The sequence below is a fragment of the Phasianus colchicus genome, chromosome 3 (genome assembly GCF_987193195.1).
Source record: "Phasianus colchicus chromosome 3, bPhaCol1.hap1.1, whole genome shotgun sequence".
Lineage (NCBI taxonomy): Eukaryota > Metazoa > Chordata > Aves > Galliformes > Phasianidae > Phasianus > Phasianus colchicus.
This window is the reverse complement of record NC_143438.1, coordinates 9205962-9232891: the sequence shown is the minus strand read 5'-3', so window position 1 is coordinate 9232891 and position 26930 is coordinate 9205962. Positions and strand designations below refer to the sequence as shown.

Genomic DNA, 26930 nt, shown 5'->3' with positions numbered 1-26930 from the left:
AATCATTAAATTCTGAGAGAAAGAGGAAAGGTGGAAGAAAGTATGAGAATAGCAAAATCAACCTCATGGGAACCCTGGACAACATTATTATTTCATCTTTGACTCTTCTGAGACCTTACCTAAGGATCTGGGCATGTTATGCTAGGAAATATCAGGCAACTAGCATCTTCCCAATGACATGGAAATCTTTTACCTTGGAGAAGGTTAGGGTCAGCTACGTGGGACCAGAGAGCTCTGATCCCAAGTTCAGACCTGTTAACTTCTCTTTTCTGAGCTGAGCTGCTTCAGACTCTACTATGGGATACTTTCAGCAGGTAAGACAAGAAGGGTCATGGCAGTAGGTTGGTAAAGAGTTGGGTTGACAGAGCTGAGGTAGAAAAGTGGCTGTAATCTGAAAGATGTATTTTTGGTTGTGGATAATTTTGTGTGAGGGTTTAGCTGGCCTATTTATAAAATAAAACCAGGAAAATATATGGTCTACATAAGCTTCTGTACAGCAATGTGGCAGGGTAATGTTATGTGCATCCTCATTGATTTACTGTAAATTTTGTCTGCTAAGTTATAATTGTTCTACTTCTGCTGATAAAAAATGCTGAAGAAGCATTTTTGGGTGCATCTCCTATTGTGTGGTATAGTTGTGGTAGTATTTATGAGGGAACTATCCAGCAAAACTAAATTAAGCTCTATTAAAATCTACGGCTTTTTACCACTGCATGTTTTATTCTTCTAGCATCACCCTGTTCTTGCTACTCCTACGTTTGGCAATGTACAAACTGTGTTGGATATGGTATTTGAGGGTGTATGGCCAGATCTGGTGAGCATCTGCAGGCACTTAGGGATAGGCACTCAGAGGCAAAGCAGAGTGACTGATGGGATGGTCAAGAGCGATGGTTACAGCTTTAACTATCAGAAAACCTTTCAAAATCTGTGGCTTATCCAAAATAGACAAGAAAAGCAAAAAGAACTGGAGAAAAATGTCCACAACTGTGTTTTACCCAGAGGGCCTCAAAGGAGAAAGAGACTTTCCAAGAACTAGATAGAGAATCTGAAGCAGTGCTGGACTTTGAACCCAGCTCTTTCGGTATATTGCTACAAATGCAGAGCACATAAAAGATTTTGGACAATGAATGAGGAAAAAGGGTCAAAAATAAAATTCAAGGTAATTCACAACAGTGTGAAAAAATATTTTCAGATGTATCCTCTTGGTCATTCCTCTCTGTCAGTAGTATGTGTTGCATTTGCAACTCTGTAATAAATGGAAGATTTAAATAGCTATATGTGATGCATTAGTTTATTTAGGTAACTCCCTTTGGTACTATTCATATAGTTGTGCATTTTTATGTTCTAGTAAGTCAGCAAAATTCTATGTGTTGCTGAACATCTTGAATGTAAGCAAATAAACATCATGTGGAGCCCCAGTTCTTTTGACTAGGTCAGGCTTTCAAAAAGGTTTTCTGTATGTCTTCATATCTCTTACTGGATGTTATGGCCCTGATTTGGCACTGAGACTTCTGGGCTGCTGCCAGTCCTTGTACACAAAGGCTGCATTGATATACTTGTGATAAGGACTCAGTGAAAGATAAGGGTTATGCTTTGGCCCAATGGCTTGACCTTGTTCTTGCTGAGCCAACAGCAAGAGAATTACTGATTTCAGAGAGAATGGGACTCTGTAATACATCTTCATTCTCGAGTGCTCTGTGCAGGCAGATGGGAGGGACTGCTTGTGGTGATGCTGAGTGCAGTTTGTTGATATACAGGTGCCTGTTCTTGTGAGAATCAGTCCTACTTTTGGCACGGCAGCTTTATGTATCCGTGTTTTATGTGTGAATGCAATGTTTGTCAGGCACTAGTTTGGCAGCTCTCTGTGCACTGAGTGTCTGTCTTGGTGGTGCTGAATTTGAGTTACGTTGCGATGCGTGCCAGTGTATCAGAAGGCAGGTCTGAGACATTGGTGAGTGTTCACCAAGCCTGTTAATCCTCTCAGGCTGTAGCCACACAGTTGAGTTTGGTATTCTCATCACCTAAATTCCTAAATGTACTTCTAAGGCATATTCCCTTCTAACGCAAGCTGCCCAAACATCTGTGGCGAGACTAAAGAAAACATGGAGAAAAAGACCCGAAGATGAATATTTCAGCAGAAACGTGGGAAGGAATGCAATGTAGCTCACGCAAAACCTTCTGTAGTGTATGCCATAAATTAACACAATATAAATTTATACATATTTACACCACATAGACTAAAATATATAAATCCTCAATACTCAGCCTTCTGTAGTAGGTGTAAGCAAGCAGTCCATATGCTTAGCTGATTTCTGGGGAGCTCTAGGGAACAAAATGTATCTTTGTAGAACTTATGATATTAAAGAGATTATAAACTAGGGTAATCAGTGCATTTCTCAGAATGGGCTGTCTTTTCTGCAGGCTGAAAACCAGTAGTGAACTCTTGATTTGCTATCTAAGGCTAAGGCTTTAATTCAGTCAGGTGCTAAAATACACATGTAATATTTATGTGCATGAATAGTCCTATTGATGTTGAAGGCCTAAAGATCAGTCCATCACTCTTTGGATTTTCCTGGCTTCAGGCTGTATGATTCTGTTTTCCTCTTGAATTTGTATACTTTCATTACAAAATACAAGCTTGTAACATCTCATTAAGTAGCAGATGTTTCCCTTTTCACCATTTCACACTGACTATTCTAAACCTCTAACGTGCATCCCTCTTTTGTACAGCTGCACAGTAAAGAATTTGATCTCTAACATTTGTTCTGTTGCTGCTTTTTATAATAAGGACATTTGGCATATTTTTAATGCATGAGATTTGGGGTCCAAATGTCAGGATTCTCTTCCCATCAGTACAATAGTTTTTAGGTATTAGTGGAATTGCATGATTCACGACCAATCTTTTTTTATTTTTATCTGAAAAGCTAGGAACACTTCCACTAAGAGAAGGAAGGTGAAATGAAGAGGAAAAGAAAATGGAGGGATTCCTTGTAAGCTTTATGATGAACTGTCCTGCCACATGTTGTTTGGTACAAGGATGATATTGTTTGCACCCTCTGAACTGGTGCCTGAACAAGGGTCTAAATAGCCTCTGGAGAGGGAAAGAAGCCCTTCCAAAGTGCTGTAGGATTTTCTTGTGCAGCAGGATCAGCACGCCCTCTACTTCATTTCATGGTCCTAATCCCTGAGCCATTCACAAATGACTTCAGAAGTATCTCACTGGGTTCAGCACTTGCAAGCTGCACCACTGAGGTGTTGCACCACAAAGAGATGCTTAGCATGTAAGGTATCAACACAGAGGGGTGCGGCCAAGGATCTGACATTAAACATCAAATGGGAACTGAGGTCTTAATATGTGCAAGGACCAGCAAAGTCTGCCCTTCTTGCACACCACGGCAGTGTAGCCCTTGCAGGCATTTCAGAGTTTCTTTTCATCCTGATGGAGGGTAAGGGAGAAAGAGAAAAGGCAAAATCTTTGTTGAATGATGTGGATGATACTGTGAGGAGCATTAGGCAGCTGGAAGCCAAGTATTGATAAAATGCTGGGTGCTGAGGGAGAGAGGAAACTCTCCATTCCCTCCATTGCAGAAGGTCAGTATACTGGAGAGAGCCATGAGCCTTGTTGGCTGCAGAGCATTAGGAGCCAGTGTCACTTCACATTACAGCTAATATAATTGGGTTGCCCTACACCATCACCTCACAAAATGTTTATTTTTTCTTTCTTTTTTGTCTGTACCTAAGAACATATCCTCATTTCATTACACAGAAACTGTTGGGCCATTTATTATGGCTGTACTGTCCACACAAGCTGAGATGGCAAAATCCCAGCTTGCAGGATTTTGTAACTCATTGGGATGAGGCTGGTGATACAGCGGAAGTAAAAAATCCTGGTTATACAGACCTCTGCCTTCTTCCTTGCTCTTGCTCATTAGCTCAGCAAAGCACAGAATGTTTCAGCAGGGCTTGGAGAAATGAAGCTTCCAGATGCTTTCTTCCTTTATCATAGTTGAGAAAAGATGCAGACCATTTGTTGTTTCTTGAAATATATGAGCACAGAACCTTGAACTGGTCATTTTAGTTTGTCTCGATGTTTTGTGGGACATGAGTGCTTTACTGGGAAGGAATCAGCTGGAGGGCTCAGGATACAGTGCAATCTGATCTTTTGTTCACTTTAGTTCATCGTATCTGGAAATTGATATTGGATCAGCCTCATGCTATCTGAGCAGTCCCAGTGTGCAGTCATCAGCTTTTGATCTCTGGTGGAATTGCTGGCAAAGTTGGTCACAGACATGGAAGTTCTTGTGAGGCAGAGATTTTATCCTAGCCAGTTGGACTAACAAGTTATTTTAACGTCAGTGCTTGAATAAGGTGTCTCTGGTAACTCATTTTAGTCAGAGACTGACTACTAGACTGACCACCGTTTCTTCTACAAGTCACCTTATGAATACAGAAATAGGAGTGGGTAAGTGGGAAACACTGTCTAACTGAATGCATCCTCCCTGAAGGAAGGCAAAGAGCAACCACTGAATGCAAGAGAAGACTAATCTTGTGCGTCTTCTAAGTGTATTTATTTAGAAGGAAAAAGAAAAAAGGTGTTATCTTTGATGTTACTCCAGAAGTACTAACGGAGTCCCAGTAGAATGAATTTAATTCCTCCAGTCTTGGGATTGGGCTTCCAGCTGGCTAAAAACTGAGATACTCGGTCTGAGTGTTCTTTCTGGAACAAAATCCCCTTGGAGTCACTCCCATCTGGCCCCTAAGGAGAATCCAACACACAAGCTCATTCCCATAAATGACCCAGCATTAAGCTCTAAAAGAAAAAATCCAGCAGAATTTAAAAACTGTCTTTCCATCTCCTCCCTCCTCTCTGCCACTTCTCATTCCATACCAAAACTCTGTCACCAGTGTTTCAGCATGATTTCTCTGTTACCTGTTAAGATTTCCTGTTCTCTCCTGAGCAAAACACATGAACAGGGTGAGTTTACATGGAATTTTTTATTTTTATTTTTTTATTTTTTTTACAATTTTTCTTTAGTTGAGTTCCTCCCCTTTGTTTTACTCCGTACAGTTATTACCACGTGATTTAATTGCATTGCCCTTTTGTATCCATCAGTGGAAGCCAAGCATGCTGGAAATGAAAGGCAGCATGTAGCCTTCTGAAATCTCTAATTGTAGTACTACAGGTGAGCTGCATAACAGATTATTGTAAATTTTATTCTGAAGTTCTTTGCTGTTCAAATTGGACAACAGCAGGAGAGAGAACAAAAGCTATTTTCTACCTGATGTTCTTGGAAACCTGTTCCCAATTCTTTGTGGAGGACTGCTGCTTTACATGAATATATTAAAATAGGGACATATGAATGACATTGATACTCTGCAGTGGAAATAGCTACGCCTTTTGTATTCTCCTTCCCATTGCATGAGAGTTATGATAATCTGTTTCTTTCTCTAAATGGAAACCCTCCAGGGAAGTTTTGTGTACTCTAAATAGCATCTCTGTATGATCAGAGACTTGGCTTCATGTGCATGTAATGCATAATAGATAAAGATATGAGAATGTAAATGCAAATTAAAGGTTATTCAGTCAAGGCAAGCTTTTTCAGTGGCAGGGGAGCATGCTATGGAAATGCCAAATAATGAAGTATTACTCCTAAAATTTCTGGCAAATCTCCCTGTTGTTTTTTTGTTTATTTGTTTTGTTTGTTTGTTTGCTTGCTGGTTTGTTTTTGCCAAAACTTTGTTATGGCTGTGAAGAGCAAATAGGATCTTTCTGATAAGTACCTATGTCTAAACCATTTACCTTCCTTATATGTAAACTCAGCACATAAACACATTAACTTTTCTTTCTCTTTATTGCATTGAATTTAATATAGCAAGTGATCTCAGTGCTGAAAATATTCTGCCAATAGAGATGAGTACAGACTTTAAAAGAATACTTACATCCTCAAAACAATGCGTGAACATTAGTTGATCAAGCCCATTAACAGCACTGGGATACAAATAAGTAGCATTAAATCTGTTTTCTATACTCAATCTGATGGAGAAAACTGCCCCAGCTTAGCCTCAGCACAAAGACAAGCTTCTCAGCTTTGATTGTAGCAGGACCAGTGGCTTCTTACTTGAGTGAGTATACTCGTCTTTTCTGTTTGTCAGAAGATGATCAGAGAATTGCCTTTGGATTAGGGTTGTCTACATAAAAAAGTCTAATGTGCGTGATGCTCTGTTGAAGGCTGGTAATGCATTAGTGGTGTGGACTAATTCTTTATGTATGTGCTCTGACAATTCTCTTTTTACTGGCAAGAAGATGACCCAAAACTGACTCTCCTACAGAGGTATCTCTGTCATCTTATTGCTACTTCTGCCTTTTTTTTAAAAAAAAAGGAAGTTTTCTTTTTGTTTCTATAGGCTATATGACAGAAGCACCAGTGACATACTCTCATTAGAATATGTTCAGGGCCATATGATTATGGAGAAGGAATAGTCATTCCTTCTGGTAAAGTGAAAAATTTGGTACAGTTATTCAAGAAACAAGTAATGGGGGAGAGGCTTGGTTGCTATTGTCCTTAAACATTTCTTTCCTGACCCAGTTGACATTTCGGAGGGAAACAGTGGTTACAGTAAGGAGCCATTTACTATTTCTGGATGAGAGGTTCTGTCTGTAATAGAAAAATAAGTCCTTTTATGACCAATTGCAAGGCAACGTGGATCCATTCCTGCAGCAACAGTAGATGGAACCATTTTGTTTGACCCTGAGTACATGATACATATTCAGGCAGGTAGTGAACTTGAAAGTATTGCCCACAGATACTGTGTGCCAAGTTTCTGTCAGAAGATCCTCAGCCTGGAAAAATGCAAGTCCCAGAGTTATGAGTAACCATATATTTGCCTCTAAGTGCCCAGTGGGCTGGCTGAGGAGAGGTATCTAAGTTGCCTTTATTTTTCTCTGTCTTAAAATGTTAATGTTTGTAGTTTACTGAAATAGGATGCTAGTTGGAACTAGCTAGTGAACTCAACATATATTTGCAAATACTTTGGAATAATAAAAGCTGTATTCATTGGTGAATTTGCTACTTGCTTAATTCCCTTTCCTAATTCAAATCCCAGCTCACTTTATGGGTATTTTTTTTGCATGATAATATTTTGCCTTCTGTCAAAGCAGTTTAGAAATGAAGGACAGAATCCAGAATGGCGAGTAAAGATCTTTGTAGATACAGAACATATTGCCAAAACATCTAGGAGTCCAAATTCTGCTTGCAGCCGCAGTTCTTCCTGTCCTCTTTAGGAGTCCAGGACTTTCACAACTTAGAGAGGAATTTGCCAGTGAATGACCACCTCAGCCATCCCCTCTGAGGATACAGCAGATTTAAGCACAGAAATTGTCTTAGCAGAAAACCAAAAGCAGACAAATGACTGCTTGCTGGATTTGCTGTTCAAAGTGTCAGATGAGAGTAAGTAGGGTAAGTTCCAGTTGAGAAGCTCTTTAGCCCCTGTACGGTCTTGAATGATGAAGTCAATTATGGAACAAGGCTTTATTCATGTGGGTGTAATCACCTTGTTCTTATATCAGTTTTGAAGGTGAAACTTTAGCTTCTAGGTCTTCCTGTAAGTTTTCAAAAGAACCTACCGCTCTAAGCTACTGCCAGTTTTTCTATTGTGTGCATATATAAAAATCTCATTTTGAATCTCGATAAGCTCTTGGCTTTAATAATGTCTCGAGACTGCGAGTTTCATGGCTTATTTATCATGCACTGAATAAATAAAAAGTCCTTTTGTTGTTGGTAAATTCACTGCCTTTCAGTTTCCTTGAGCATCAGCTTGGTTTGTATTGTCTGAGGAGATAAAGGGGAACACCTCACTTAACCTCTCAACATCATTCTGTACTCCCTTTTTAAGTAATTTTCATATGCTTGTGGTAGTGTGTACCTTTTATAAACGCTACCTTTTAAGAGAAAATAATGCCATCTTTTAGTATCCATATAATGAACTGTTCTGTTACATTCCACTGCCTAATAGCATTGTGGTTTTTCCACTGAAGGATGTCTGATTCGATCGTTCTGACAAACTGCTGTTTTCTTGTAGCAAAATTGTTCAACATAGTGTTTTTACTGTTTTGTCAATAAGCAGAGGAAATAAAAACCTTATGGGATTTGAACAAGAACATTCACACTCCGTATGTGAGCAGCGTTTGGAGTGTGGTGGGGAAGCAGAGTATAGTATGCAACCTGTTTACTGAAGTGCATGCCAGCTAAGTGAGATTTTCTTCTCATTTGCTAGGATCTTACTTTGGGCCCATTTGCTCTCTCCTTTCTTTTGCAACCAATCTCAGTTATCCCCCTCCCCCCAGTATCTGATGTTAGCAGCTTTTTCCCTTATTTACTTATTTCTATGAGGAATTGCTAGTTTTGGACTCACTCTTTTTCTTTTAAAGCCTTCAGCCTAACAGTGGAATCACAAGATGAAGCTGTGCGGTATGTGCTGTAGCAAAATGTTTCTGGGAAGGACTGTGGTGCCTTGGGGCATGGTCAGGCAACTGGAAGCTCAGCAGAAGGGAAGAAGTGGATCTCTGAGCAGAGAACTAGGGATCGTTCTCAATTTAGGCCATGTCTACAACTAATCTTCAGTTTTTTGATGACGAATTAATGAATGGTATAAAAGCCTGGATTGAGTGGAACTTTTTGTTGTTGTTTTTCTAATTGTATGAAGCAAAGATTGAATGCTGTAAATTTGAATTCAAGCAGAGCAGTCTTATATAATATCTGTTAAACTTGTGGAATGCATTGCCACGAGTCATCTACAGATGCTTCTAAGGGAAAAAAAAGTCACCCAGAACTGCTTTAGATAAAACTTACAGTGTGTAAGGGGACAGTGAGCTGAAAGTGGAGGAAGTCCTTCACTGATCAGCTGCTGTTTGTGAGCTGACCACTTAGGTAGCGTTGTCTGCTGGTCTCTGGATGCTTGTTAGAAGCACCCTGAATTAAATGAATCTTATGCCAGTTCTCTGAAATTGTGTTGCAGTTCCAGTGCTTGCTACCAGTTGTGAGCTTAAGCAGGTTCAAATTACGTTGGTTAGCCTATTTTGATGTCTGTGTTGCCTATGTGGTGAGGCCAACACATCTCCACCCACCTATTAAGGAATATGTTAACTAGCTCCTGTTAAACACCTAAATATGGCTCCATAGTCAGACAGATAGTGACAGCCAGTGGCCCTGCAGGACATAAATGGTTTCTCACTACAACTGATACTCTCCTGCTGAAAACGCTTCTTAGTTTTTTGGGCTTCCACTCACTTAACTCCCTCAGGCGGTTGTTTACAGAACTGAAGTGCAACTAAGAGTTCAAATAGGGTAGCCTTAAAAGCTGCCTTAATGACATCTATAGAAAAATCATCTAACTCAGCTTTCATCTTCAGACAGAAGGTCAGAGTTCATGGATTTTGTCATTAGGCAGCTTCCATTTCAACCTCCTTCTCCCCCCCACCAGCTAGCCAGTGGGTTAAAAAGGCTTCTTAAAATAACCAGTTTCTTTCTCGATGCATCTGGAGCCTCAAATACTCTGGGGATCAAGAAAAGCACAAAAACAATGTTTCAGCTCTCTTAGTTCCAGATGGACCTGTTTTCTAATGCTATTTATTTCAACTTCACGAATGGAACAGATCCTATTTCAGAGCAGTATTTGTGCTTAGCTTTGGGAAGGACAGTCAGAGCTTGGAGTTAACGTGGTGCCATTAGGAATCTTCTGGGCTGGCTCCAGATGAGCACATCACAGGCTCTCTCATAGCCATTGGAAGGTGGGTCGTGTTCTGGGTTGCTTCTCTTTGACTGGGAGAAATGTGTGTCAGGTTGTGAGCTGGAAGGAGGGGAAGTTCATAGCATGTACCGCTTCCTTCTTTCACCTAGGTCACGAAAATTGATATAGCCAGGGCAGAGTGCTTATTAATCTGGCCAGAATTTGTGCATGGGAATCTTGGATCATTGCATCTCTTTGGTGATCTCGTGGAAAAACTTCCAATCAACTCCATCTGTAAGGATCCCTGTAGAGGTCCCTAGATTTTCCATGTGTAGCAACCAACTCTAAATCACACCTCTGCATCCCAGTACCATTCCCTCTGCTTTATGCTTCCTTCATGCACTCAGTTTTTAATATCTGTTAAGTCTCTAAATTCAGCTAACATTGGTATAACTGCGAAAAAGTCTGTGGAGCTTTTTTGTGACAAACCTATGCTGCTGTACGAAGGAAATTCTGGCGTAACTGTGGTACATACCTTCAAAATGGTATTTGTAGAGAGTATAAAATAGTTTTCCTAGATGTTCCTGTATAGGAATGTGATAGGACTGGTAGTATGAAGTTATTTGGTCACTACAAGCTATACTACTCACTTGTGCTTAATGTTGGTCGGCATTATCCTGAGCTAACCATTCTGTCATGGGAGAAGAGGTGTTAATTCCTTTTCTGTGCCACAGCATCCCAGGCTTTGACCGAAGATAATACGTACATTGAACCATGGAAACTTATAGGCTTGTAATTAGACACTATACTATTAACTATATATATTTTTTTATTATCAGGTTCACATGAAACAAATGTCATGTTCTGTAAATATGAAAGTTAATTGGTCACTGAGAGAAGGACCCAGACGTGGATTTTTGAAGTTTTTCTTGGGCTTGGTGGGCATGGAAGTTTTGGTCATTTTATGCAGAGCTGACCTGATATCTGAAGTATCAGTTAAAGGTGAATGAGCTGCAGATTCATAATGACCCAGATCTGAAATGGGAAAGATGATTAATGCAGGACATTTGGAAACCAAGACGTGCCAGTGAAAGGAGCCAGGCTTTATTGGGTGATATAGACGGATTAATTGAGGAAGATTTGTTTGCTTTAGGGCATGACTAGTCGCACTTGAAGCAACACACAGTTTCTCATTGGAAGGAGGAAAGGGAACAAGGTACATGTTTTCACAGAGGACAACGGAAACCTTGTACCTGTGGCAGATGGCTGTGGTATTGTTTAGAGCAGGTTACATAAAGACCTGGTTGTACTCCATATACTGTTGATGTTAATCTCTGGGGTGTTCTGTGTGGGAGATACCATTAGTGCTGAGGAGCAGGCAGCGATTACAAGAGTTTGGCTGAGTAGACCTATCTGAGCAAAAAGACCAATAAAGGACATGATGATGGCAGTGCTGGGAGACAGGGGAGCCTGGGAATTCCTCTGGGAATTGTAACAGAGGCAGAGCTTTGTTAATCCAGAAAACACGTGGGTAGACGATTTCCAGCAGCAGTTATTTCTCTTTTGGTGCTTCCAGCAAAACTTGCAATAGTCTGTGGTTAAACAGTAAGGTAGGATGGATGAAAACTGTGTTTTGTTCCATGGAGAAACATACATGATTGTATCGTTTCCTTACCTACTGATAGTTCTTGCTGAAGTTCAGTTTTTCCTTTAAGATGCCAGCACTTCAAGCAGAAGGCATCTGTCTGTCTGCAGGGTTAGGTCAAGAAAGATGTACCAGCCTGAATACCAGAAGAAAGAGTTAATGTTTGGCCTTTTCCTCAGGAGAGGAAGAGAGTGAGTGAACATAGATCAGGTGGTCAGCAGTAGCCAAGCATTGCCAAAGCCAAATTATGGGCAGTGAGGATCTATCTGATAGGGAGAGACAGTAAAACATTATTTGTATGTAGCAGAGAATCTCACAAGGGCAGTGTTAATTCACTTAGTTATATTTTTTTGTTATGACTAAGAAGTTCCAGTCCAGATGGGTTTGTTCATAGAGAGAGTCTGACAATACTTCTGACCACATTTCAAGTTTTTTGAAAGAATGCACATAAAATCCTAGAGACGTGTCCAGTCATTACATTATTCCCATGGGTATGTTGTAAAGCCACATGAGGGTGAGATTGTTACGAAGTTCCAAACTGAATAACGAGCCTAGATATAAAAATGTTCTGAACAAGATCTATATTAACTCGGTATGCAAGAAGTTTCATTTTCGTCTACAACAAAGCATGCATTATTCTTGATACCCAGTTCTGTATGCCCTGCTGTATCAGCTGTGCAGGCAGCTATATCTTGGAGAATTTGTTATCTGTAATGTATTTCTCTTTGCAACCAATCTTGTAACTTCAATGAAGCGAGCTATAGAGGGGGAATAATTTGTGCTGAAGTCAAAAACACGTTCAGCCTGAAAGTGTGTAATAGTCCTTTCTGTATAAAACCATGTGAGAGGGTGTACTCTCTGTGTGGTTCATTCTGTGAAAGAGAACTGTTGTAAAAACTGTTTGCATCAGATAAATGATTCCACCTATTCTGAGAAGAGTTACTGTGAGATATTTAACAAAGATAGTGGTGCGAGTCTTGAAGAGACTTGAAGGCCAAAGATCTCCTGATGCTAAGTGTGCTCATGTTGAAAACAAATCCTCTGTTTTGACTATGTCTCTTTAGGATTTGGCCGCAAATCTGAAGGTGTTCTGTACGTTTATCATCTTGAATTTTGAAGCTTCTGCTCAGCAAAAAGCCAGATTGATACAGTCACTGAGGTAGGTCGCTATCATTTTTTGACTTCTATGAAGTGTGTCTGGGAATCAGAGTGGTCTGACTCTCAGAAGTGCTTAAAGAAGTATTTACTAGTGAGGAAAGCAACAGTTCTAAACAAAATGAGTTATGCTCCATTTTTCTTTGTCTCCAGCAAGCCACTTCTTTTCCTGAAAGCATTGAAACAGTTAAACAGCACTAGTGACCAAACAACATCATTACAAGTAGAAATAATTACAGATATTAAGAAGCCTTCTGATTCCCATTGTAGATCCAGGGAATACATGTGAAATTAAGGTCTTTATTTCCCAAGTTCGGATATGTTTGAGGTTCTGGTTTTGGCATAGGCCTGTCCTACTTTTAGCTAACCGGTTTGCTACTATTTCCTTTGGATGCTTTTCCTGAGTGGGCCTTTTTGCTCTGACTCATGCAGGATAAGGCAACTAGCTGGAGTGTGTGAAGGCAGACTTACAAGAGGGTACCAAGGAAAACTGTATCAATCCTAAAGGGCATATTAAGGTCTCTTGTCTTTTACAACTGGTGTAACCATTCTCCAAATGGAGCAATGCCTACAACTTAGCCCTGTTTTTTTTTGTCCTGGTTCAGTTAGACAGTATGTTGCAAGTAGCAGAGAGCAGCTACTATTAGTGCTGCTGGGGAAAGAATGAAGAGAAATGCAATTCAATGACTAAACAAGAAATCAACTAGGAAGGTGGGAAAACAGAATTTTTAAACAAACCCATTGAAACAATTTTCTTTCAGCTAATGAGGAAATGTATTGTGGCACATAGACTAACCCCATAACTGAATATTTTATTGCTGGGCAGACAGGAAAATTATGTAATTCCATTTGCTTTTGGTGCCTGAGTTGATGTTGTGTTAATGCTAAATGTTGTCTTGTATTATTGCTAAATACTATATTCAAATTTACTTTCAGGTCTTTTCCTTTTAAGATATTGATCAGATATGCCTCTTAGTTTTGTCAAGAGAAAATTACTGATTTTTACATTGTCGTTTACAGCTTATCTACTAGTCTCCAACCCTGCTGTAAGCTTCTCTTAAATTCACTAACAAAATGTTAAAGTATAATACCTAAGTAGGCTTTTGGGAAGGAAAAATGTGTTTACTTTTATTAATAACATAGCATATATTGTTTATAGCCAGGAAAAAGCTGTGGAAAACACTGGTGATCTTATCCTACTGCAACATATTTTCAAAACCTGTGATGACATAGCCATTAAGCTATGACATTTCCCCTTTATTTTGAAAATACGTGGTGCCTCTCTCTCTGTGCATGGGATAATCACGGGTGTCCTGGCTTCTGCATTTGTTAGTAGCCTTGTAATATTGGGAATCTCTCTCCCCTGACAGCCTGAATGTCACCTAGCAGTGTGCATTCACTGGAGGAAAAGAACACACTGATTAGAAGCAAATGCATGGCAGTTCTTGGAGTCTTTGTTGTTTTCTTCTTAAAGCCTGTATCACATTGGGGTTGTGTGACTGGGGGAGATAAGCAATGATTTTTAATTTAATTTTATTATTGTTTTAAAGTCACTTCTAGGCATGTTACTGGTGAAAATGCCCTGAAACGTGATGTCCCTAAAGACTCAAAATGCAAGGGGGTAAAGTCAAAAACTCAGAAAAATAAAAAAAAAAACCCAAAGTCTCCAAAGTCTCCTTAAACCAGTCTCATCATTTTGAGGCAAAGAAAAAACTCATGCTTGTTCAGTGCTTCAGATTGCTGCCTCTGAGGCTTTTGAGATTGTATTTTTGGGTTGTCTTTATGTGGTGAATTACTTTATAGCTTGTTGGGGGCTTTGAAGGTGGGAGGGTTGTGTTGTTTACATGCTGTGGAATAACTGCAAGCAGTTTCCCAGAGAATATTCAATATCTGAAATTTCAGCCAATTTGATTAGCTGTGAATGCTTGCATATGCTGTGTGGCATTGTTCCAGTTCCTGGATTGAATGAGCGTAACAACTTTGGCAGTCTGCATTTTGCAAAGTACTGATGGTCTAGAAGGCACCAGGTTCCCCCATCTCTACTTGCCAAAATCAGAGCAGCAGTCCATGCTTAGTGTGGAACTAGATGACATTTAAGGTCTTTTCCAATGCAAGCCATTCCGTGGAAGCTGATGAAGCTTCACTCTTCTTTCTTGGATGGCTGTGTAACTCTCCCCAGTGCCACTTCTTTTGTGGCATGGGGAGCACTTTGAGCAGCAGAAGGAATGGGTTATGTCCCTTGCTGCTTTTTTTCCAGTGCTTAATCAGCTGTCAGAGGTAGAGTTCAAAGCTGAATTTAAACAGGAGCAACAGTGGTAGAGTGGAACTAGGGAGAGATGCAGTGATGAACACAATACACTTCTGCAGTTACAGACTGTACTGTAAACCCTGTAAGTGTGTGTTATTCTTTGAATCCAGAGAGCTGTATTTGTTTGAATCTTTTCTTGTCACTCTTTGGTGTGATTGGCAGCGTATCTGTTGAGAGATAGAATAACAGCCAGGGAGAGGTTTGGCGGGTCAGGAAAGTAAGCAAGCAAAGCTGTCCAGCATATGGAAATCTGCCGCATCGCAGCAGGCAGCTGGGGACAGGCGCTGCTCTCTTAAATTCCCAGAAATCCAAAAATCCCTGGAATTCCTTCGGTGTAACAGAACAGAAATTTGGTCCCAAGGGGTGGGACCTAGCCATAAAATCAGGCTATTTGTGAATGTATTTTCTTTTTTGGGGGTACAAATATATGTGCTGAGAGGGCTCTAAATGGCGTCACGTGAATGTGCTCTGAAAAGGGGTGACCAAGAGCTCCTTATTAGAAGCAGCAACGTACTCCTTATTTCGGTGCAGAGCTAGTTGCATTTTCTTTTGTTCTTTCAACAGGTTAGTAATTACTGTTGCAGTAATTAGGCTTGATGGAGAGTATATAAGACGATAAATGGTTATTCTGTGCAGTAGTGGGGGGATATTTGGTGCCAAGCTTATTATTTTCAGTCAAAGCTAATTACCTCTATTATAATACATGACTCTCTTTCTTGAATTATGAGTGGGAAACTGCTGAATAGATTTTTTTCAAAGTGCCCTGAACCATGGAGAGAAATGAAAATTAAAAACAATGAAAAGCTTGTTAGACAATGAGAAGACTCATCTGTAAAGCTATTTCTGACAGATTTTTTTCCCCCTCTCTCTTCTCCGCTTGTATAAATATCAAATGCTTATCACGAAATCAATTGCTGCTCTACACACAGTGCGGGCGTAGAAGTTGAGCTGAGGTGGTGGGGGAGCTGGGCGGGATGTGGGATGGCCGGCAGTAGGCCAACCCCTGCCATCAGGGGATTTGCAGATGTTCCTAGCGAAAGCCATCGCGATATACTGGCTACCAAGAATAGCCATCTGTTTTGCTCGTATTTATGACCTGCCCTGGAAATCTGGAGCGGGAAACTGAGAGCAATGTCATGTGGGATTATGCCCGCTGGCTGGTTTACCTCTGGCAATAAGGTCAGCGGAGAGAGTGAGATTTTGATGAGCAGGGCTTGCCTTCACTATGGATGCCACCCCGTCATTCGTGAATAATGCAGCTGTCCCCTCCTCCATTTACATCACGGTTTCAATTTGTAACAGCAGCGGGGCCACAGATCTCCTTTCCAGTCCTCTCACCTCGCCTCACTCAGCCGAATCACGCCGTAACCTGACGCTCTGACTGGCAAAGCCCATAGTACAGCTTGGCCCCACTCTCTCTCAGCTCCTGACCCCATGCCTGAGTTCCCTTCCCACAGCCCCGTTCTGCCTTGGTGCCCCATCGGACGGCGCTGGCATGGGCAGATAGATTTTTGCTAACTTTTAGAAACGGGTTGAAGTTGAATTCAGTTGCTGGCAGAAAAGAATGAGCAATGCTCTCTTGCATGCTTACAAGTCATCTTTCCTTAGAAATCCTGTGGAATGCTTTTCCGTGTTCTATGCAGCAGATGTTAGAAGTCGACTGGTGTCACGTGTTGCACTTTGTGGTGCTTTAATACATGCTTCTGGGAGACGTGCAGTACAGACAGAAGCCGAGTTACTAAGACAGATAAAATTTTCACAGCAGTAGTATTTACCTGTCTTCGGTTACCACCAGGAAAACCACATCAGACTCGCATGGCAGTGTCCATCTGCAGTCCGTGCTGGGATCTGCTTGACTCCTGTCTGAAATTCCATGCTTTGCCTTTACACTGATTTTTTTTCCAGCAGCCCAGCGTGTCTCGCTAATGCACTGTTTATTGCACATATAGATTTTATACCTCATCTAAACTCTGTGGTTTTCAGTATTAGTGCTGTTCATACACAGAGCTGGTGTAATTGGGCTGCTGCTTTAAAGATGTAGGTGTTATTTATGTGTATGTATGGTGTAATACAAACAAACCATCTTTCTCAAGGTGAGCCAGGTCGTGTGAACTCTGTGCAGGGAGCTCCATACAGGGAGCTCAGCCTGGAGATTTCTGTGCCTGACGTTGAGTTTTTCATTGTACAGTTTCAAACCTCAGCTCAGGTTAGTAACAGCTCTCAAAAGCCGCCTCTGGTGGATGAATCAGGAGAGCCGTGGCAAAATGTCTTACAAATGGCCAGTGTCCTTGAAATCCACCTGGATGAAAATGAAAGGTGTGTTTCACCAAATTGCTTACAGATCCTGTTAGGCACTAGCCATACACTCAGTAATAGAAGCAAGAAATTCAAAAGGAATAATAGAGGCAGACGCTATTCAAAGGTGTTGTTTCAATTCTTTTCATAATGCTGTTATCAATTAAGGAAGTCGCTGAGTGAGGTAGAGTTTGCATATGTTAGCATTTGATAATAGTTATTCATGTGAAAGAGTGTTACAGGATAAGGCCATGGACTGGCTATAGAGCTAATGGAAACTGTGTAAAGTTTAATCAGTGCAGTCAGCTATATTTTAAATTGCATTTAAATAGGGGTATTAAAAAAATTGCTTCTAGAGGTAGGAGAAACATAAGCCTTTTGACTTTCTCAGGGCAAATATATCTATAGCGCAAACAGACAAAAATAGAGACCATTTTCACATAAATCAAACATGTGTAGCTTTCCCTACTTCATTCCTTAGGTCCAAGAATCGTAAGTTTAGTAGCTAATAAGAAAATATTGTAAAACATAGTATTAGTTGATTAGATCTGTCGAGAAGCAAAACTCCAGACGGAGAGCTTTCAGTACCAGAGAGCAGGAAAATCCATTAAACCATACACACCAGTAACTCATAGCTGTAATCTTGTATAGATGTGTCTGTAAACTATAATTCAAAAAGCCAAACTAACCCATTTACAGCTGCAGACATCTCAACAGAATAGCTTTAGATGCTGTTAGCCTATTTTTATTTTATGTCTCTCTTTTATAGCGGCAACCTAACTATTTTAAAGTGTATCTCTGTGGGAATTGATGGGTTTTATTATGTACATTTCTGTACTATAAGAACAGGATGATCGATTTTGTTTATGCTGGTTGTTGTTTGTTTGGCTGCATGACAAGGTTGCTATCAACAGAAAGTATGAAGCGTGAGGTAATGACTACAACTTAAATGAGAACACTTGTCATACCTGCTTTTTGCTCAAACTGATCAGGGCATAGTCAAATGCCATGTGTGTGCACTTTCATGTTTACAAACTGGCAAGCTTAATGGAAGGTAATCTCTGACATTTCTTAACAGTTTTCCTTGCCTCTGAAATCAAAGATACTCGTATTGTGCTAAACTACTTAGGATCTTCTGAGAGTAAGAGAAAAATGCTAGGTGAACTAAGTACAGTGAACACTTATTACAGATGAATTTTAAATTGTTTTATTTATTTATTATGTGGAAGAAATTAAAGTTCCTTCTTCCAGGCACTGTTCAAGAAAAATTCTATACCTGCTGTCCTTCCTGTTCTCAGAAGTGCTGGGTAATAACCTTGGGCAGAACTTATGTGAGCAAGCTGATTTGTTTTCAGCTATAGCATAGAACAGATCATACTGCATAAAGTTGCTTGTAATGCTAGGGCAATCCCATAAGGGAAAAGAAGAAGCTATACTGGTGATAAAAAGCATTTACATTAGTCCAAGGCTGCAGGTACAGGTTCTATCATGCATATTTCCCAGCCAGCTGAGAAAGCTATTACCAATAGCAATCTTCTACCTGGAGATTTACTACTGACATCAGAGGTTACTGGCCAGCCTGACCTGTGGCTCAGCATTGTGGGGACCACTCATAAACCTGCTTAACTCAGGACAAATTGGGTGAGCAAAGACTAAATATTTAAACATCTTGAGTAAGCTTTGGTTGTTTTGCCTGAAAAATACTCACTCTACCAGGTCAACTTGCTGTTGAGGGGTGAGAAGCAGCTGGAAAGATCATCTTCTTCAGCTGCCGTAGCTAGAGCTGAAAAAGGACTTTATCTCTGGCCTTGTTCCATTCTAGACATACTCTGCATATGACTAATTCGGTTTTTAAAAGAAACCCACTGAATGCTTACCCAAAGAAATCTGCTGCCACAGCATTCCTGCTGTGGAAAAATGAGCTAGAACCTTGTCTTGGTGTGAAAGATAAGATATTGGTTCTGTCTAAATGTCAGGATGCACATATGTGCTGTGTGAGTGATAAAGCACTAGAACAGGCTACCAGAGAGGATGTGATCTCCTCTTTGGAGATCTCCAGAAGCCACCTGGATGTGGGCCTGGACACCCCGCTCTGGGTGGTCCTACTTGAGCAGGGATTGGACCAGATGAGCTCCAGAGGGCCCTGCCAGCCTCAACCACTTTGTGATCCTCTGCAATTTCATATTTGCAACTATTGTTCGAGCCCTGAGTGAAGTGGCTGGGTAGGAGTTGGACAAGCTGTGAGAGAATTGCTGCTCAGAGATGAGGACTGCATCGTGCAGTGGGCACTACCTTCAAGGTACACCTGAACTTCCTTGGCTGATGAGCTGTGCAAACATGAGGAACAGAAACCATTTGAAGAAAGCAGGGAAAAGAGGAGAAAAAAGATACTGGATAAACCTGACAGAGGCAAACAACAGAGGATAAATACTCTGTGAAAAGGCCTTATGTTGTTGCAGTGAACTTAAAGAGAACTTTGACAGACAGGAGATTTTAGTAAGGTGCCATTGTGACTTAAAATGTTTGTTGGACTCTCATATGCAATAAGTGCTAGTTTCTTCTTTCTTCGTGACTAGTTCCTGCAGTGTTCTAGTAAAGGTTATGTAAGTCTTAATTCAGGAAAGACTTAGGGTTCCTCTGTTGGGACCACTTCTTAAACAAGGCCCTGAGTTGCACAAGGGCTCCTTCTCGTTTCAAGGCTGCACCTGGCACTGCTGCAGAAATGCATGACAAATTGTAATTGCTCTTACTGCCAGAGATGAGCAGAAGACCACCTGGGCATGCTTAAGCTCTCCATTCTGGGCAACTAAGCATGTCCAAAATGTACTGTTGGTGTGGAAACAAACCCTTTGGCTTCCAATGTCTCTTACAAATACTGGCTGTGTTCTGAAATCCCCACAGCCACGCTTACCTCCAGTGATCTTCTGCTCCATACGTGCTGGATTATGAATACTATGGGTCTCAGTCATTCATTTGTAGATTTACCATTGCTCACTGCTGTGACTCTCACCTCTTACAAGACTTCTTTTGTCATTTCCTGACATACTGTTCTCTAAGCCAGACAGTGGTACATTTACTTCATAATCAAACAAATGGATCTTTATTCCACAGGTCAAATATACAGAATGATAACAGCAGGTGAAGAGGTACAGAAATTAGGTTTTTCAGAACTGGAAGTTGTTTTTTAATAGGTTCATGTGGTAGTGCTAATGATGGATGGTATTGCAGTTATTAAAACATACATTCTATAGTAATGAAAAATAGGCATAGAAGTGTCTCATATGAACCCAAGAGCCAATGCTTATATAAATTAAAAACTAAAGGCAGAAGCAGTAAGTACTCAGGACTTATAATAACTCAAACAACAGAGTTCTGTATTTCTGGATGTGCTGGAGATTTTCCACAGATACTTCCTATGGAAAGAATTTATGAATCAAAGTACAAGAGTTGTCCAGGGAAGATTGGTCCCACATGGATACTGTTGCTGTTTTAACTCAGCCAGATTTTCTAAACTATTCACTATGAACAGATTGTATTCATAAGTACAGGAAGCATTTGCATTTAGTGTCGCAAAATCAGCTGAAGCAGAAATTAACACACTCCATATAGTGTTTAATCAGAAAACATAGTTGTTTGGTCAGAATAAGACATTTAGAGGGAAAGGATACAGCAAGCCAAGTTTTGTTCTTGGTTGGCATTGCCATGAGAGTGCAGCAGCACAGTTCAGAGCAAAACATACCCAGACGAATTTACTTTCTACTTGGCTTCTTGTGAGCTGTTATTTCCTATTTATGAAGAAAGAGGGGTTGAAAACCTGAGTTTTTTTATTAGCATAACAAATGGCCAAGACTATTTTATTCAGGGTGGTATTATCTAGTGTACATTTGAGGGAGGACTTAGATGACATTTATCTTTCTCAGTTTTCTGGATATCAGCATATTTCTACTTCCCCTTTCCTCTTCAAGAAGTGAAAAGCAGTACCATTCTCAGAACAACTTCTGACCCGAGGCTGTGTGGTTGGAACCAACCTCAACTCTTCTAGAAGTAAATAAGGTAAGAAGGGATTGGGGATTCTCAACACTTTGCATTCTCAACACATTTAGTAATCCACATGATTGCAACTCAAGACTAAAAACAGGACTTGGAGTTCTCTTTAAATTATCTTCCCCAGCATGAAAATTTTGCAACCAGCTTATCTGTTGTACTTGTTTAAGTTCATTAGATAACACATCTACACTTGGAAGAAGATTAGGGTTGGGCAGAAATGCTACCAGTGTTTCATCATGTTTATGCAAATCCTTTTTATCTAGAAATATCTTGAGTAGTAGAAAACTTGTTTCACAGCTATATCCTGGACAGATTCAGTGAAGTGCACAATACTTTAAAACCAAAGCTTTGGAAAAGTAAATATGTTCCTGGTTTGAATTTTAGGAGATAAGGTATTGGTTTAACTGGTGTTCCCATCGTTGCAAAGTATACTGTTCAGAGTTGTAAAGCAATGTGGAGAGTCATGCTCAGGGATTCAAGAGAAAAGAGTATTGGGATTGGCAGAAGTTTCCTTGCAGTCACGGGAGCTGGGGAATTCAGCTCTGCTAAATTCTGGTTCCTCATCCACTGTGGAGCTGATCCCTAATGTCCCTCTTGCTGATCTTGCAGGGAAGCAAATTTTTATCTCTTATCTCAAGGGCTGCATCCTTTTAAATCCATGGGATATCCGTGAAGTTCTTACCAAAGCTTTAAGAACTTTTCCATTGGCTTCTGGGAATGCTGAGCAGTGTCTGGGTATGATATCTGAAGTTTTCCTGGTGCAGAAGCAAATGCAGTTCTCCAACAGTGCCAGACTATCACTGGTGTGCCAGACTAATGTTTATGCAGCTTGTCCAATAATGAACACATAACACAGACTCTTACTTTAGATCTGGGTCTTCAAGAACCCTTCAGAGCAACATAGAGCCAAGCAAGTTTAAGGAATTTTTGGAGGAGATGGTTCCTAAGGACACCTGGCAAAGCGTCCTTAGGAACATAGGAATGGTAACTCTTTAAGACACTTTTCTGAGAGCACAAGAGCTCTCCATCACCCAGTATGAAAAATCAAGCAGAAGAGATAGGAAATCAGCATGGCTGAACAAGGACCTGCTGGTCAGACTGAGGGATAAGAAGGAAAAGTACAGACTGTGGAAGCAGGGATGAGTACCATGGGAGCTATGCAGGGATGCTGTCTGGACATGCAGAGATGGGATCAGGAAAACTAAGATGCACACGTAACTGGACTTGGCAAGGGATATTAAAAAAGACAGTAAGGGATTCTGTACATACAGTGGTCAGAAGAGACAGGCTAAGGAGAATATACCCCTCTGATAAATGAGGAGGGAGAACTGGCTTCAACAAACATGGAGAAGGCTGTGGTATTCAGTGAGTTTTTTGCTTTGGTATTCACTGCCAGCCAAGCTACCCATACCTCTCATGTCCCTGAACCTCCACGAGGGAAATGGGGGAAGCCAAATCCCTCCCACCATAAGAGTTTGAAACTGCCTCATGAGGATGAATGTGTATCAGTCTATGGGACTGGACAACATGCATCCTAGGGTCCTAAAAGAATTGGTTGATGTGGTTACCAAGCCACTCTCCATCATATTTGAAAAGTCATGGCTGTCAGACAAAATCCCTGGTGACTGGAAAAAGGGACAAGGGACACATAACTCCCATTTTTAAGAAAGGGAGAAAGGAAGACCTGGGGAACTACAGGCTGGTGCGCCTCATACTTGTGCCTGGGAAGATCACAGAGCTGATCCTCTTGGAAGAGATGTTAAGGCACCTGTGATACAAAGAGGAGATCTGAGACAGCCAGTGCAGCTTCACCAAGGGCAGATCATGTCTGACCAGTCTGCTGGCCTTCTGTGATGGAGTGATGGCATGATGGCATTGGTAGGCAAAGGAAGGTCAACTGATGTCATCTATCTAGACTTGTGCAAGGCCTTTGACAAGGTCCCACACCACATCCTCATCCCTAAATTGGAGAGATATGGATTTGAAGGCTGGACTATTCAGCGAACAAAGAGTTGGTTGGATGGTCACAGCAAGACAATTGTAGTCAACATATCTATATCCAAGAGGAGGCAGGTCATGAGTGGTGTCTCCTGGGAATCTGTTGTGGAAGCAGTGCTGATAAAATAGAGGGAAGGGGTGCCATTCATAGGGATCTCGATGGCCTTGAAAAGTAAGCACATGAGAGTTGAATGAAGTTTAATAAAGCTAAGTGAAAGGTGTTGCACTTGGGTTGGAGCAATCCCAGGCATGAGTGCAGATAGGTAGAAGAGCTCTTTGGGAGCAGTCCTGCAGAGAAGGACTTGCGAGTCCTGTTGGACAAAAAGCTGTACATAATCCACCAAGTGTGCACTTGCAACTCAGGAGGTCAACATTATCCTGGACTGCATCAAAAGGGGGTGGCAGCAGGGAGAGGGAGGGAATTGTCCCCCTCTACTCTGCCCTCGTGAAGCTCCATCTGGAGTACTGTGTCCAGGCCTGTGGCCCCTGACACAGGGAAGATGTGGAGCTTTTGGAGAGGATCCAGAGGACGGCCATGTAGATGATCAAAGGGTTGGAGCATCTCTTCTGTGAAGAGAGGTTTAGGGAGTTGGGCTTGTTTAGCTTGGAGAGGACTCCAGGGAGACCTCATTTTGGCCGTCCAGTACTTGAAGGGAGCTTATAAATGAGAGAAGGACCAACTTTTTACTTGGGCTGATAGTGATAGAACAAGGAGGAATGGTCCTAAATTAAAAAGGAGAAATTTAGGTTACATGCTGGGCAGAAATTCTTTACTCAGAGGGTGTGAGGCACTTGAACAGATTGCCTGGGGATGTTGTGGATGTCCCATCCCTGGAGGTGTTCAAGGCCAGGTTGGATGAGATCCTGGGCAGCCTGGTCTGGTGGATGGCAGCCCTGTCCATGGCTGGAGGGTTGGAACCAGATGATCTCTGAGGTTCCCGGCAACCTAAGGCATTCTATGTTTCTATACAAACTTAATGTTAAGGGGAAACATAAGGATGTATCTCTACCTTCCTGTGTTTGATTTTACCCTCCCTCGTTGATTTTCACAACCACCCTGAGAGCTAGAAGAGAGCAGCAGTGCACAGTTTTTGCATGGTCTGGAAAACAAGGTGACTGGTATTGCGAGGAGCACTGCAACGTGTGCTTCAACAGTCTCCCAGCTCTCCGTCTGGATATCTTTTCAAAACAGGGTTTTTGCATGCTGGCACGGCACTGTGAAGAAGTGTGCGCTGCCGTTGCAGTATGCTTTCTGAGGCATATGGAAATATTTCAGTTCCTCAGTTTTCTTACTCTAGCATCTATTGAAAAAAAAAAAAAAAAAGGAAGTTTGATATGGTAGTATTTAGTTATTCTTTCTACATGAGAAACAAGCAAAGCATCTACTGTTAATCATGGATGTTTAAAAACCATAAACTTGTTGTCCATATTTGTTAGCAGTTGGGGAAGAAAGTTGATCTTTCCTAAAAACACTGAAGCAGATGCAAGCAGTGTGAATGCCAGAATATCCCTACAAATTCTCCTAACATGAAACAGTTTTGGACAGTTCAGGACATCTGGAGTGAATATGGAAGAGGGAAATGAAAAATTTCTTGAATGTACTTAAAGGCTGAAATAGAATCACAGTGGCGTAGACATGCAGAAACCCTGAATGAAATACACACATGGATATGGCAGAACGCTTAAGAGGAAGTCAGCCTGCTAGGAGAAGAACTATTTTTAGTCTTCTAATGAAGAAAGCAGCTGTATTTAAGAAAGCCAGTCACTCACTGCTTGGAAAATCAGCTGGAACTCTTTCTGGGTCCTGATGTTCTTGGTTTCAAGAGGAAAATCTTATGTGTAAGCTCTTTCAGCCCTCAAGAACCTTAAATGGCAGTCATCTTGGGTTTTGAAGCACAGTTGGGAGCTTCTTGGGAACATATTCACACACTTCTGTTGGAGCCCATGATCACTCTGCGGTGTTCAACCACTCCTGGAATGAGCATTTCTTTAGGAGAGAGCAAGAATCCAGCAAAGTCCTCTGAGATGTGCATTGAGCACAGCATTGAATTGTGCTTTTTTTTGTTGGTTCTGTGCTCTGCTGCTTGTTATACAACTTTTATTTCCATTCTTAGTTTCCCCAGAGCAGTAATGGGGAGCAGCAGTTTATCCAACGTGTTGTAAAACCTGTCTTTTCTTATCTGTATAGTGCGTGTGCTAGGTATGGGGATGGAGCAGAGCCTTCATTTTGCTGCCCTAGTGAAACTGGAAGCAGAATTGTGAAAACTTGCTGTTCTTTGTTATGTACCTTCTTTATACAGAATAGCTCTTTTGTAAGGCTTTTTTAGTGTAAAATATAGAGATGTCTTTTTCTGTCATATTGCTGACTTAAACAAATGCTCAAAGTGAATTATGTGTATTCTGGCTGTGACAGGAATGGACAATAGTTATCTCAAGGTCAAATCCATTGAATGTGCTTGCAGAAAGTAAAAGAGACAGCTTGATTTTCTGCTGGGTTGAGAAATCATTTCTGAACCAGTTAAAGTAGATGCACCACAAAAGGCTGAATTTAGAGAAAAGGGATTTAAGCTTAACCCAAGTGTCAGGGAAGTGTAACTGAAGTCATCTGCATGAGATAGCTGGGCATTTTCAATGAGAAGATGGGCTTAGTGAGGAAGTAGTTTTGGAAACCTTCTGCAGAAGGTCTTTCAGTTTTTAGCTGCTGGCCAGCAGCATCAGATACAGGACAAGATCCTAAAGGCAAGACAAAGGCACGGCAGGGCTCTGAGGCCTGCAGGTATTCCTTTTGCTGGACAACTTCAGTGGATTCCTTTGGTCACTTCCAGCTCCCAGCCTCGTATTTGGAGCCATGTCCCTTGCTTGCCTGTCCTAGGTTTTCATGCATGCAGTGTCTCATACAGTGGGGAAAGTGCACAGGAAGGAAGGGGTTGTAAGCTACAGGAGCAATGTCCCACTCTCTTTTTTTTCAGTAAGACAACAGCCTGGGGAAGAGGTTGATGCTCCCAGCCTGTCACCATTTGCTTGTCACCCACCGTTTGCCTACAAAGGGCTATCCTCTGCAGATCTCACAGCAGTCTCCTGTATGATCAGTCCCCAGATCTGTGTCTGCTTAAACAATATCATTAAAAAAAAAAAACTTCTGTTACAAGATGGGGAAGATCATTCCAACTGAATTACATAAGGAGCAATTATGTGAGTATTTACTCTGGCACACACCGGGCAGCTTGGGGACAGTGACAGACAGCTGGCGGGGCTTGGAATACAGAGTCCCTCTGCCTGACCCAGGGCAGTAACACATCTGGCTGCAGCCTCTGATATCCGCTGCAAGTACCTGAGGTTTTCAGCTGGTTTCAGCAGAGCCTGTTTTGCATAAACCACTTCTATTTTCCCATTACTCATATGTCCTTTTGATAATAACATAATGTAAATAATTCTGGGCTGGATTTGGCATTCATTCGAACAGGTGTAACACTACAGCAGCCTTAATTGGTTTCAATGTTTCTGGCGTTCTCTCTGGCTGCACTTTCTAAAGGAGTTGACTTGCTTTTGAAGGCTTGTTACCATAATTCACCTGCTGCTTTTAATGTTAATTCAGTTTCAGAGGAGGCAAGACAAAAAGTCTCAGGCTGCATCCTCAGGTTAATCTCTGAGTGGACAGTGTTTTAACTGGATGCAGTGGGCTTCTGTGAAGGGAGGCCTGTGATATTTTTAGTCCTCAGGAATCTGTAAAAGTGAAAAAATGATTATCTGGTTTCT

General features: G+C 41.2%; 1 protein-coding gene across 13 annotated transcripts in view; it reads left to right on the top strand.

The window, feature by feature from the left end:
- The window catches only part of LOC116226471 (uncharacterized), a 249168-nt gene that overhangs the window by 198051 nt on the left and 24187 nt on the right, over positions 1-26930 (top strand). For all 13 annotated transcript variants that reach the window (XR_016464969.1, XR_016464968.1, XM_090136913.1 and 10 more), the window contains one exon: positions 12436-12530. Coding sequence is in view for 11 of the 13 variants with exons in the window: in XM_090136913.1 (XP_089993039.1) it covers positions 12436-12530 (95 nt within the window). In the remaining 2 variants the exon portion in view is untranslated. The remainder of the gene's footprint in view (positions 1-12435; positions 12531-26930) is intronic.